Source organism: Scyliorhinus torazame, chromosome 11 (genome assembly GCF_047496885.1).
Source record: "Scyliorhinus torazame isolate Kashiwa2021f chromosome 11, sScyTor2.1, whole genome shotgun sequence".
Classification (NCBI taxonomy): Eukaryota; Metazoa; Chordata; class Chondrichthyes; order Carcharhiniformes; family Scyliorhinidae; genus Scyliorhinus; species Scyliorhinus torazame.
In genome coordinates this window covers 28,529,523-28,543,614 of record NC_092717.1, presented here as the reverse complement: position 1 = coordinate 28,543,614, position 14,092 = coordinate 28,529,523, and the positions used below count along the sequence as shown (strand labels likewise).

At 48.0% G+C, this 14,092-nt stretch overlaps 1 protein-coding gene across 4 annotated transcripts in view; it reads left to right on the top strand.

Moving 5' to 3' along the window:
• Positions 1 to 14,092, top strand: part of LOC140385199 (grainyhead-like protein 2 homolog) — a 154,943-nt gene that overhangs the window by 131,820 nt on the left and 9,031 nt on the right. For all 4 annotated transcript variants that reach the window (XM_072467093.1, XM_072467092.1, XM_072467094.1 and 1 more), the window contains exons 9-12: positions 2,975 to 3,133; positions 9,290 to 9,377; positions 9,505 to 9,644; positions 12,846 to 12,883. In XM_072467093.1, coding sequence (XP_072323194.1) covers positions 2,975 to 3,133; positions 9,290 to 9,377; positions 9,505 to 9,644; positions 12,846 to 12,883 — 425 coding nt within the window. The remainder of the gene's footprint in view (positions 1 to 2,974; positions 3,134 to 9,289; positions 9,378 to 9,504; positions 9,645 to 12,845; positions 12,884 to 14,092) is intronic.

Genomic DNA, 14,092 nt, shown 5'->3' with positions numbered 1-14,092 from the left:
TTGGAGGAGTAAATTGCAGATTTCCGCGACCTTTAGTATGAAAGCCTGCTTTCTGATTCCACTACTGAGCAGCCTAGTTCTAATTTTAAGAGTATTCACTCTGGCCCTGCATTTCCCCACAAGAGGAAACTGTACCTTGTAGAGGGCATCACTGTGGCACAGTTGTTAGCACTGTCGCTTCACAACTCCAGGGGCCCGGGTTAAATTCCGGCCTCGGGGAACTGTCTGTGTGGAGTTTGCATTTCTCCCCGTGTCTGCGTGCGTTTCCTCCGGGTGCTCCGGTTTCCTCCCACAGTCCAAAGATGTGCAGATTAGGTGGATTGGCCCTGCTAAATTGCTCTTAGTGTCCAAAAAGATTATGTTGGGCTACTGGGTTACGGGGAAAGAGTGGAGGCGTGGGCTTAAGTAGGGTGCTCTTTCCAAGAGCTGGTGCAGACCCAATGGGCCGAATGGCCTCCTTTTGCACTGTAAATTCTATGATTCTATGATATACTCGATCGAATTTGCACATCATTTATAGTGATCCACCTTTGAATCGGTCTGCCGCTGGTTTGCCCACTCGAGAGACGGGGAGGGCAAAGGAGACGGAGGGAGAGAGAGGGAGGGCAAAGGAGAGGGAGGGAGAGAGAGGGAGGTCAAAGGAGAGGGTGGGAAAGAGGGAGGGAAAGGGTCATAGAGTGGTCGGAGGGAGAGATAGGAGGGGAGGGAGGGAAAGATAGGGAGGGAGAGGAAGAGAGGGAGCAGCCATTGCCACCACCAGTTGTGCCAGAGCCATTGGAGGGCCAAGTGGCGCAGCAGAGGGTTCGACACCTGGGAAGGGTGCTCACCTCTCTATAATTGAAGACTGATTCTCAGGCATGTCCTTCATCATCAGAATTTAGTACACTGCAGCTAGATGCCTTCCCTTCCACAACTGAGGAAGCCCACCATCTGTACCCAATCCTTACAGCCCCTCTCAGTGAAGGGTCAGTGAAAAGAGGATCACCATCATAATTACCATCACCACTCTTTACCTAGAGCGAGCACAAACAATGGGACCATGATACAATCAAGAGCATTTACAAACATTAAACTATTCAGCCTGGGCACTTACCCACAGTGCCGGTCATATAAGTTCTCTTGCCTACTCTTGTGCTTCCCCAGTTGTGGCACTGGTGCCATGTCCTGGGGCTAATGCTCCTGGGCTATGACCGCCCCTGTGATCTCCTACATCTGGCACATTGAATGCCTCTGTCGCCTCCTTCTGCCTGCAGGTAGAGGACACTTCTCCTCCGCATTACCTCCTCTACCAGGACCTCCAGTGCTCCACCTGAGAACCTCTGAGCCCTCTCCCTCTGTCCCTGAACCATTCTGATATGTGCTGTTTGTTATGTTACAGCTGCTGTGGAAGTACATGCACGGAGAGTCTTCACTGAATATTGTTCCTTATCAGCAGTTGTGTACAAAGTATGCTGCTCTATGGTTTGAGTGAGACATGACACATCCAGTGTAAATCTTTTATCAGCTCATACCTGTTCAGATGTTCAGTCGCTCTGCCCTTGATGGTTGATTCCAGTACCTTCTCCACCGTGACATTAAGCTGCCAGGTTGCTATTCTCCTGCTTCCTCTCTGCCTCCAGCCACCAACTCCATTCCTTTCCCTGGAAACTACTTGGCGCTGGATTATATTGTTCACAACCTTGGTCTTGTATTTGTCCATGTGAAATGAAATGAAATGAAAATCATTTATTGTCACAAGTAGGCTTCAAAATGAAGTTACTGTGAAAAGCCCCTAGTCGCCACATTCCGGCGCCTGTTCGGGGTGGCTGGTACGGGAATTGAACCATGCTGCTGGCCTGCCTTGGTCTGCTTTCAAAGCCAGCGATTTAGCCCTGTGCTAAACAGCCCCTGACATCACCTGGAAAGAGCGTGAAACTGAGCTTCCGACCATATATCTGCGTCATCATCAAGACTGCTCATTTCTAAATCCATAACATCACCTGACGTTTGCCCCTGTTTTGTTTCACCTGCTGTTGAAGCCCTCATAGAATAGAATCATTGGATCATAGAAAAGTTGCAGCTCAGAAGGAGACCATTCGTCCCATCTTGTCCTTTCTAAACTGGATTAGTCTAATGCACTCCTACCCAGAATCTTACACTCGAACCTCCGTAAATTTGAAGTCATCCAAATCTCTGCTGCCTGTGTCTTAACTTGCACAATGTCCCATTCACCCACTGTCCCCGCGCTTAGCAAAGCCTCTGCTTAACCATTTGAAAATGAAAAATGAAAATCGCTTATTGTCACAAGTAGGCTTCAAGTGAAGTAACTGTGAAAAGCCCCTCGTCGCCACATTCCGGCGTCTGTTTGGGGGAGGCTGGTACAGGAATTGAACCCGCGCTGCTGGCCTTGTTCTGCTTTACAAGCCCACAGTGCTAAACCAGCCCCTAGACTCTGCGAGAACGATGCACCGCCGGTGACGCACTAAAGGAAGTGGGTGAATTCTCAACTGAAAGCTCAAATTCCAATTCCAGCCACGGGCGGCAACATCTGGATTCCAATGCAAGAGTGCAGCCCTCCATTTTGGGTGAGGGGGGGGGGGGGGGAGGGGGGGGAGGGGGGGGATGCCCGATGACAGTCGACCCCGTCAGCTGGTGATTTTGTGGCTTCCGACTATTCCGTCGATTTCGCCCAATCCAATCCAAAGGGCCCCCGAAAGGTGATGAGGGGAGACGTTGGCGAGAAATGCCTTTCCCAGTAACGTGAGATGACTTCATGGTGACTCCCAGTTCACAGCTGTGTTGCCCCTGCACTGTGGAACATGAAACCCCCGTCATCATGTTTGCTAAACAAACAGCACCCACCTCGCTCTTTTGATTCCAATAATCCGTTAATGGGCGGCGTCTGTCGCCTAGGGAACCATTGAATGTGTTGATGTCACTGTTGTGTCAATAGTCCCAGTTGCTGATGGTTTACGATTGTTATTTTCTCACCCAGATATTCATCACCGTGAACTGTCTCAGCACTGATTTCTCTTCGCAAAAAGGGGTGAAAGGACTTCCCCTCATGATACAGATTGACACCTACAGCTACAACAACCGCAGCAACAAACCCATCCACCGGGCCTACTGCCAGATCAAAGTGTTCTGTGACAAGGTACCGTGTTCAAAGCCCGCTGGAAAGAGCCAGGATTATTTTTTTTTTGTGAAAACCTTCTCAAGTTCCCAAAACATTGTTCAGGAACAACAGGTTCATTATCGTTGGAGGGTTCTTGTGCAATCGCAGATCCACATCAGGAGTTCCCTTCTCAAAGGAAAAGATTGGCTTGTATGGTTACTGCCAAAATGAAATGTATAGGCATGTGGTGGTGTCATGTCAGCACTCTGTAATCCAACAGGCTGGGGAGCCATCGACATTTCTTGTACATGTTCTCTTAATCACTCTCTCAAGCCGATATCTCCTTGAGTTAGTACATTTCCGGCGCACTGTTGCACAGTAAATTGTGTGGGCACACAGGCAATTATGCTTTGATAAAGTACCACGTGGAAAAAGGTCTTGGATTCACTGGAGCTCTGCGACCAATTTTCTGCCCACGCTAATACAATGTGATAGCACCATCTTGTGTTAATCTTTCAGAAGTGCACAGAGTGATTGTAAAATGAACCAAAGAACAGTTCAGCACTGGAACAGGCCCTTTGGCCCTCCTAGCCTCTGCCGATCATGAGAATCATTTTCTAAAACCTATTCTTTAGAATGTGAGGGGGAGGGCAGCACGGTGGCGCAGTGGGTTAGCACTGCGGCCTCACAGCGCCGAGGTCCCAGGTTCGATCCTGGCTCTGGGTCACTGTGTGGAGTTTGCACATTCTCCCCGTGTTTGCGTGTGTTTCGCCCCCACAACCCAAAAATTTGCAAGCTAGGTAGATTGGCCATGCTAAATTGCCCCTTAATTGGAAAAAATGATTGGGTACTCTACATTTAAAAAAAAAAAAATAATAGAATGTGAGGGGGGTATGGGGAAAGAGTTTCTGTAGTCCTGTTTCTACTTAACAACAACACCTTGTATGTCCATAGCTCTTTTACTATAACGGAAAATGCCAAAGCACTTCAGAGAGCAAACACAGGGGTGATGGGTGAATGGGATTTAATGCGGGTAAGTTAGGACATGGTTTTGGTTGGTCTCGTATTTACAGTGGGGTATTGGAGGCAGGCCAGGAGTGTGCCAGAATAGTTGAATCTGGTTATCCCATGGAGTCCACTGAATGCTGATTTCAGGTAGTTATTTTCCCTCTGGCACAGGCCTCTGACACCTAGGGTGGGCGGCGTTTGGCGCTGGTCTCCCCAGGTGGTGTGGCACTCATGGGGCTCTCCCAGGGGCCCTCAGCTGCAGGCTCTTTGGGTGGGGTGCTGCGCTGGTGCCATCTGGGTGCCCTGGAGGTGCCAGCCTGGCACCCTGGTGGTGCTGCCTGGGTACCATCTTGGCACTGCCCAGGTGCCTGGATGGCACTGCCAGCTGGCATGGGCGCTGCTGGAGTGCCAGGTTGACGCTGTCAGGGTGCCAAGCTGGTATATTTTGCATGCGAGCGCGATTTGATCGGGGGTGCCTTGCTTGGGTGTTGCTGGGGTGCTGCGGACCCTCCTGTGGTGCGTTCGGGCTGGGGGGTGGGGGGGGGGACGTCAGGGGCTGCTTCGGGGGTCTCGGAGATCGGGACACCATTTGGGAATGGCTTCCTGATCTCTTGCTGCATTGGGGAGTTTTGATAAGCGGAGATCCCCAGTATACAAAACGCGGTTGTGTGTGGCCTTGGCCACACCTTCCTGGCTAAGGTCCCTTGTACAATGTGAATCATGGTAAAATAATTTTTTTTAAATGTCACTCAGGTACTCAGCACCTGGATTGGAGATTGGATAGACAGGGGTATTTTCCTTGGAGCAGAGGAGACTGAGGGGGCACATGATTGCAATGTATAAAATTATGAGGAACATAGAGTGGACAGGAAGAAACTTGGTGGAGGAATCAATGACCAGGGGGCATAGATTTAAGGTTAGGGGCGAGAGGGTTAGAGGGGCTGTGAGCAAACACTTTTTCATCATCTAGAGGGTGGTGGGAGACTGGAACCCGCTGCTTGAACGGGTGGCGGAGGCAAAGACCCTCATAACATTTAAGATGTATTTAGGTGTGCATTTGCGATGCCAAGGTATGGGCCAAGTTAGAATAGTTAGATGGTCATTTTTGACCGCGCTGTCGCGATGGGCCGAAGGGCGTTTCTGTGCTGTAGACCTCTTATGACTTGTGTTCATGTCTAGATCATTGAAGTTTGCAACCGAATGTTCAGGTAGGAATCAAAATGAACCTTACAGTTGTTTTGTTATGTTTCCTTTGTAACATAAGCGGCTTCCTTGTGTTGCATTTGTGAAGGAAGGTCGAGACGTGTAAATAACTTCAACTCATTTATTTACACTATGTACACTTTTATAACTTGAGTTCGACACTACTGCTAATCCTATTGTAGCTACCTAAACTGACTAACCAGCTGCTGTCTTCCACGTGGTGGGTGTGATAATGAATCAACCCTGTGCCTCTCCTCACTGACGGTCTCCACTGGCCAAAGGGCTGATCATGTGTGTGGTGTCCTTTATGTATGGGTTGGTGTAATGCCCCCATGTGGTCGTGTCACCTCCTTGTGTATCGTGAATGTCCATTGGTCGCCTCCTATCTAACATATCTATTGGTTGAGTGTGTGTGTGTGTGTGTGTGTGTGATGTTTCTGGTGCTCTCTCTAGTGTCTGTCTAGCTTACATGTATTTACAGTGATGCACATCACCACAACAGTAACCAATGGTTATTGGTAAGTAAGTTTGCTTTAGTGATTGGGAAAGGTTTGATAGGGCAATAATTTAGACCAGGTTAGATTTTTCTTGTGTTTAGATCACATCTGGACAACCTTAGATGTTATCAAACTGCTGCCTGAGTATACTATAGCTGCACTGGAATAGCTTGAGTATCGGAGCATCGAAGGTCTGGTGCACAAATCTTCAGTACTGGAGCTTTTTAAAAGTATAATTCATAGGATATGGACATTGCTGACCAGGACTAGCATATTTTGCTCATTCATAATTGCCCAAGAAGGTGGTGGTCAGCCCCCTTCTTGAAGCACTGCAATTTGTGTGGTGAAGATACTGCCACATTTTGTTGTAGCAGTTTTCTAAAACTCAGAGATTCGCCTGGTCATTCCGGAGGGCAATTAAGAGCCAACTACATTGTTACGGGTCTGGCATGTGGTCAGGGCCCGTAGAAAGTTAGCTCGGTGAGGATAAGGTCAAGCCTTTCATGCTGTTCCCCAGGCGGACGATATAAAGATAGGTAGGAAAGCTGTGAGGGGAGGACACGGAGAGTCTGCAAAGGGATATAGATCGGTTAGGTGTGTGGGCAAAAGTTTGGCAGATGGAGCGTAATGTGGGAAAGCGTGAGATGGCAGGAATAGAAAAGCAGAATATTATTTAAATGCCGTGAGACTGAGGAATATGTCAAACCGCTGCAGCATTTTGCCAAGCATGGTCACGGGTAAATCCAATGGTCTTTCAGAAGGCATAGTACCTAAAGGAAGAGGAGGAGGAGGCTGCAGAATGCTATAGTACAGATGGTTCCAGATGCCCTCGTACATAAATCACAAAAGGTTAGCTTGCAGGTGCAGCAAGGAATTAGGAAGGCAAATGGAATGTCGGCATTTATTGCGAGGGGGCGAAAAGTAGGGACGGCTGTTATAACAGTGCTGTTATACCCACACCTAGAGTAGAGCACTGTGTATAGTTCTGATCTTATTTGGGGAGGGATATAATTACACTGGAGGCAGTTCAGAGGTTCGCCAGGCTGAATCCCGAGGTGACGGGCTTGCTTTAAGAGGAAAGGTTCAGCAGGTTTAGGCCTGTACTTGTCTGAATTTGGAAGAACGCACGGTGGCACAATGGCTAGCACAGCTGCCTCACAGCGTCAGGGACCCGGGTTCGATTCCGGCCTCGGGTGACTGTCTGTGCGGAGTCTGCACGTCCTCCCCGCGTCTGCCTGGGTTTGCTCCGGTTTCCTCCCACAGTCCAAAGGTTAGGTTATGGGGATGCAGGGGAGGGGCGGGGGAGTGGGCCTATGTAGGATGCTCTTTCGGTGGGTCGGTGCAGACTCGATGGACCAAATGGCCTCCTACTGCACTGTAGCAAATCTATGAATGCGGTGATCTTATTGAAACATACAAAATTCTGTGGAGACTTGATAAAGTAGATGCTGAGAGGATGTTTTCCCTTGTAGGTGGGGGGGGGATCTAGAACGAGGGTGTACAGTTTCAAAATAAGGGGTCTCCCATTTCAGACCGAGATGAGGAGGAATTTCTTTGCTCGGAGGGTCTTTGGAATCCTCTTCCCCGAGAGCAATGGAGGTTGGTCATTGGATGTATTCAAGGCTGAAGGACAGATTGTTGATTGTCACGGGAGTCAAAGGATCTCGGGATTGGCAGGAAAATGGAGTTCAGACCACAGCCATGATTTTACTGAATAGCCAAGCAGGTGGCCTACTCCTGCCCATATCCCTTATGTTCAAAATTCTGACAGCTGCAGGCTTCAGATTTTGACCAGCTTAGCCAGTGATGCTGGATAAATCAAGTTCCTCACTCCCATCTGCGCCCTTGCTTCCTTCAAGTAGCGTTCTGGCAGAAAGCGCTCATGAGCAACAGATTTCCTTGATGTTGTTCAATCGGTAGCCGTGAAATTTCCTGGAATCTAGAGTCAATGTTGAGAACCAGCGGACTGTGTACCACTGGGCCCCCAAATCAACTGGGTCGCTCCTGCCATTGGTATAATAGGACGGCACGGTGGCACAGTGGTTAGCACTGCTGCCTCATAGCGTCAGGGACCCGGGTTCAATTCCAGCCTCGGGTGACTGTCTGTGTGGAGTTTGCACTTTCTCCCCGTGTCTGCGTGGGTTTCCTCCAGGTGCTCCGGTTTCCTCCCACAGTCCAAAGATGTGCAGGTTAGGTGGACTGGCCGTGATAAATTATCCCTTAGCGTCCAAAAGGTTAGATGGAGTTACTGGGTTACGGGAATGGGGTGGGGGCGTGGGTAAAGATAGGGTGCTCTTTTGGAGGGTTGGTGCAGGCTCGATGGGCCAAATGGCCTCCTTCTGCACTGTAGGGATTCTATGATTCTGCAGGATATAGGCAAGGATGTTGATGAAGGAATGGAAGCTTGACTGACAGATATGATCCTGTGGGTATGACTATGATTCCATCTCCCAGCTTCGTCACCAATCACCAGGCGTTGATGAGGATGAGTTAGCAGTGTTAATTTTGTCATGGGAATGTCACTTTAAGAAATGTTTGCCGTCTCAAGTGGCAGCAGTGATGTCATTGTGTGGGTGGAGCTGGGCTCGAGCTCTGCTTTTTACTTTCGTTTTGAGCTGGAAGCTGTTTTTGGCTCTGAGTTTTAGTTTTGTTTTCAGTTGGAGAGCTGCATTCAAACCACGGAGGTGTATTTTGGTTTCTCTCTCTGCATGCTAAAGAATGTCTCCAGATCACTTGATGATTTCAAAGTAATACCTGTTTCTGTAAGGAATGCAAACCTACTGTTTTTGTTAAAAAGAGTCTTTGACTTATGGATGTTGTTAGGAAAGTTACTAAGGGTTACCTATAGAGTACTGTATCTTTGGCGGGGTATCAGTGTTGGTAATTGACAAGATGTTTACTGTGTGTTTATAAAATGTTAACTGGATTCATAGAATAAACATTGTTTTTGTTTAAAAATACTTTAGACCTCTTGTTGCATCACACCTGTAAAGTGGGCCCTCGTGCTCCCCATAACCAAAATCTATTAAACGTTGTGGGTCAGGTGAACTCCATGATATACTTTGGTGTTTTCTAATTGGCTAGTCCACTGCCGAGGCTATTGCTGATTGGCCCATCAGATGTTTCTCTTATCATTATAGTTTCACAGTGATAGTATTTGAGTCACTTCAGAAGGCCTTCCCTACAGAGACAGTCCCATATTGTAGGGCTGGAGTTGCACGGCAGACACCTTCCCCGATGGAAATTATTGAACCAGATTGGTTTCCATGACAATATGCCTGTACTCTCTCACATTCCCATCTTCCGCTGCAGTTACAAATGTGAAGCCAACCAGTTTCCAAAAGAGTGATATCAAAGAATTACATTTTTTTAAAAAAAAGCCTCCGTACTTCCTATCCATATGTAGAACCCCCGTCCTGCTGCTGATAGCCTCCTTGTTGTAACGCAGAGGTTTTTATTTCTACCAAATCCCTTTTCTTATCCTCAGGGAGCTGAAAGAAAAATCCGTGATGAAGAACGGAAGCAGAACCGGAAGAAAGGAAAAGCTCCGGGAACAACAAACCAAGTAAACCCTTGTAAGCAGATTCACTACCAAATTTGTTGTGTTTTCCTTAAAAAAAAAAAGTCTGACTTGAAAAGGTATTATCAGCTGGTGTGAGGAATTCAATTGGGATAATGATGTGTTTCCTCCCCGGCATTCAGCATCAGAAGGCAAACTGAGCTCTGCAGCCTTGCAGAAGAGAAATGATGCCACTTTCTTCAAAACCATGAGCGACTTGGATTCCCAGCCAGTTCTCTTCATACCGGACATTCACTTCGGGAATCTCCAAAGGAGTGGGCAGGTAAAAACATTCCCCCTTCCATCTAATGGCTTACATCGCTTGGGCGTCTTGATTTTAAACGGTTTAATAGTAGTGTTTACATTTAGGCCAGCGTTTTCCAGCTCCGACTCTGGTGGGCATCGAGGTGGGACAGGAACATGTGGAAAGCCGTTGACTTTTAACGGCCCCCCCAGATTTTGCTGGCCTGCCGCCGACGCTGTTTGCAGCGGTGCCTGGCTGGGAAAACCTTGCCCTTAGTTTCTGCATGTTTAATCTCTACAGTGCAGAAGGAGGCCATTTGGCCCATTGAGTCTGCACCCTCTGAAAGAGCACCGTACCCAAGCCCAATCCCCCGCCCTATCCCTGTAATCCCATAACTCCACCTAACCGTGGGCAATTTAGCCAACCTTTGGGCACTAAGGGGCAATTTAGCATGGCCAATCCACCTAACCCACACATCTTTGGCATGTTTGTCTAAATTCTTTTTCCCTTTCCCTTTAGGCATTGTTGGTTGCATGATAATGTCCAGCATTTAAACATTCCAATCTACATGTCTTCAAATTGTTCCATATAATACAATGATACATTTAACCCACTTGAGGGTTTGGGTAGGGGTGGGGGGGGGGGGGGGGGGGGGGGCGTTGAGGGTTGGGTGGAATGCCAATTTAAGCGTCAGCTTTTTTGTTATGGTTCCTTAGCTTTTGTCATCTTTTATTTTCCCTGTTGGCTTGTCTGGATATCTCTTGTTGCAAAATGCTTTATAGGTGCGATGCTCCAAAGGCACATTTACTTCAAATAAGCTGGCGTGTTTGTGTCTACATGTGCAAACACTTTCTTCTTAAAGACACTTTTTCCCCATATATTGTAATTTTTGTAATCCTGGTGAGTGGGACAAGGAGGGGCGGGTGGATAGTGTACAGCCCTGGGTCCTGCGACTGACAGGAGTGAAGGCTGTGAATAACCACCAGCACTATTTCTTCGGTGGTTGACCTATTATGTCAAAGACCTCTATGTCGTAGTCGATGGATCAATAGATGGATGTCGAGGATGGAAAAATGTTGGTCTAGAAATGCAGGTGCTAACTTACCAATTAAACCAGTTAGCAGGAAATGAATGCACATTTGGCCAAAGGTGCACTGTCCACCATGTTAGGAAAGGAAATAAATAGAAGCCCTTTACTGATGTGTGACAGAGGTGCATATGTAAGTAAGAGGGTTAACATCCGCTGGAGGCTCGCTCTCCAAGGTTGATTTCCCAAGGTCCCATGCGTTCGCCGCACTCTAGGGAAACTAGCCCGAGAGATCACGTGCCAACTGAGGAAGGAAAGTACCTAACCTGAATGTGGAGCCAGAAACAATTGGAACGTTCCTTCAGTCGCCACCTTAGAGAGCTGACCATTGTCCCTCCTACCCCACCATTCCTGGCCTCTTCGACCACCTTTGCTCCAATTTCCCCTGCCAGCCCCTGATCTTTCTCCATACTCCTCAGTTCCTGACGTGAGCCCGAGCACGATTCCTGGACTTATTCACCTGAAGGCCAGTGTGGGGCTAAACAGCGGACCTATGTTACACAACTCTGCCGGAAAGGTCTGCTGTCCGGTCACCTCTATTATAATGATGCTCAGTATATGGGAGCGATGGACCTCATCGTTCACGTTCAGACCAAGTGGCATGCCTGGATTTCGGGCCCGTTTTTCTTTTCGACATTTTTTACTCTTATCAAAGCCTTTGGCTTTGTTGGCCAAAGTGCCCTGTTGTGTCCTCACCCTGCCAACACGTTTTGATATGATTTACCGTGACATCTTACGCACTGAAAATGGTAGAGAATACTGATTTTTTTTTTAACAGAATGCAGATTGAACAGAGGTTAAACAAAAATGGGCTTTAGACTCAAAATTAATATTTATGATACGTGCTTAAGAATGCCAAGCCTGGGGGGGGATGGAGGGGGCACGGTGGCGCAGTGGTTAGCACTGCTGCCTCACGGCGCGCGGACCCGGGTACGATCCCGGCACTGGGTCACTGACCTTGTGGAGTTTGCACATTCTCCCCGTGTCTGCGTGGGTCTCACCCCAACAACCCTACAGATGTGCAGGGTTGGTGGATTGGCCATGCTAAATTGTCCTTTAATTGGAAAAATTAAAAACTTTTTTTTTTGTTTTTTTTTGAAAGAATGCAAAACCTGATTTGATGAATTTCCTCTGTTCACAATTTGATGGGGGTTTATGTTCAATCCCACCATGGGGTGGTGAGGCATCACTGGCTTAGCCAGCATTTGTTACCCATCCCTAATTACCCGTGAGAAGGTTGTGGTGAGCCGCCATTTTGAACCATTGCAGTCCACCTGTTGGAGGTGCACAAATTTGATGTAAGGGCAGGAAATTCTAGAATTTTCATCCAGCACCTGTGAAACAAAAGCGACGCAGCTCCAAGTGAGGGTGGCATGTGACCTGAAGGAAAACTGAACAGGTGGTGGTGTTTCCATGTTTCTGCTACCCTTGTTCTCGATGGTAGAGATCATGTGTGTAATAAGCACATGGGGAGTCCACACTGAGTACAAATAACAATGAAATATACTCCCCGGTAGATCACTACTGGGTTCCTGCTTGGTCGGTGCCTTACTTGCCAACCTTATATGCACTGGGTAATTGAGATATCCCGCCCCTAGCGGGGGAGCTCATACTCTGCAAGGAACACAAGGAGACAAGCATTCCCACCTGGAATGTCCCGTGCGGGATATGTATATGCCGCACTCTGCTACCAATGTGCATTGGTGGTGGACGGATTGAATGCTCAAGATGGTGGCTCGGGTGGCAATCAAGCGGACGGCATCGAGCCTCGTGAGCATTGTTGGAGCTGCCCTCATCCTGGCAAGTATTCCATCGCACTCCTTGTTTGTGCCTTGTAGATGGTGGACAGTCTTTGGGGAGTCAGGAGGTGAGTTACCCGCCGCAGAATTACCAGTCTCTGATCTGTGTTGATCAAATTGCAAATGGCTTCCTATGTTCAAATGTTGGAAAATAAAAAGCCTGCTGGCAAAGGAGATTGAACTGTAAAGCCTCAAATCAGTCAGGTTTGCAGGGAACGACAGAACTGAAAATCAGCAGCGGTGAGGAGGTTTCAAACTGATTTTCATAATTTTGTGACTTCTCCTTCCTCTCTGGTGCAATGTACCACATTTCTTTGTGACCTGTTTCTAACGTGATGTTCTTCCGTTTTATAGATGTACAGTGTCAGCACCGATGACATGGAGCGGGAAGGGTAAGCATTCCTTTGTGTCAGGTCAAACGTGATAAGGGGTAGAATGTTTCAGCAAACGGGGTCACACTATTGCAACAGGGGCTCAATAATAACAATGTTGATTTTGACCCTCCTCCCACCTCCACCTTCTTAGCAAGTTCCAAACAATCAAATTCTTTTGGCCTATCCTTTAAATCAGTCTTTTCCAACCTTTCTGTGCGAGGGGCCACCTTACAATCTTTTTCGCAGTCGAAGGGCCAATGGACAAATTTCAAAATGGTTCAGGTTTGGTGCACCATCAGTCATGAATTCAATGAAATATTGAGGGATGAAGAAAAGAAACAATTTGATGAGCAAAAATAAAGCAATAAATCGCTAATTAACATTTTTCTTTAGATTACCCAATTATTTTTTTTCCAATTAAGGGGCAATTTAGCATGGCCAATCCACCTAACCTGCACATCTTTGGGTTGTGGGGGTGAGACCCGTGCAGATACAGGGAAAATGTGCAAACTCCACACGGACAGTGAATAAATCGATAATTTAATGAAGATGACTACGAGACTGTGAGAGGGTCAGATTGGGTTTTGTTGGGCTCGCTCTCAGACCAGAATGTCTCCCCCCCCCCCCCCCCCCCCCCCCCCGCCCCCCGTCCCCCACAGCAGAGGCGGCTTTGACCACAGGTGGGATCTTTGGTCCCACTGAACTTGACGGCATCTTGCATGGCTCACTCCATGTCCAGGATATTTATACACTCAGCCTCCCCCACACCCACTGGGTGAGTTGTGAGTATGTTGGTGTGCGAGGATGAGGGTTTGTGCAAACCATGAGGCTGGCTGCCTCACTCTCTCACTGAACATCAAAGCGCATACACACACTCACACACACATTCCTGCGCATGCACATAAACACTTGCATGTGCACGTGTACACACGCAAACACTCATGCACACAACTCAAACACGCATGTGCACATGCACAAACACTCTTACAGACACACACTCTTGTGTGCGCACATGATCACACACACTTGCGCACGCATACTCTTGCGCACACACACGCTTGTGTGCACACACACAAACACTTGCAGGCGCACACTTGTGCATGCACACCCTCTCGTGCATGTACACAGATACACTCTTGCGTGCATGCATACACACACACAAACACTCTTGTGCACATGCAGATGCTCCCACACTCTCAGCCATACATGTAACATCGCCGCCCACAC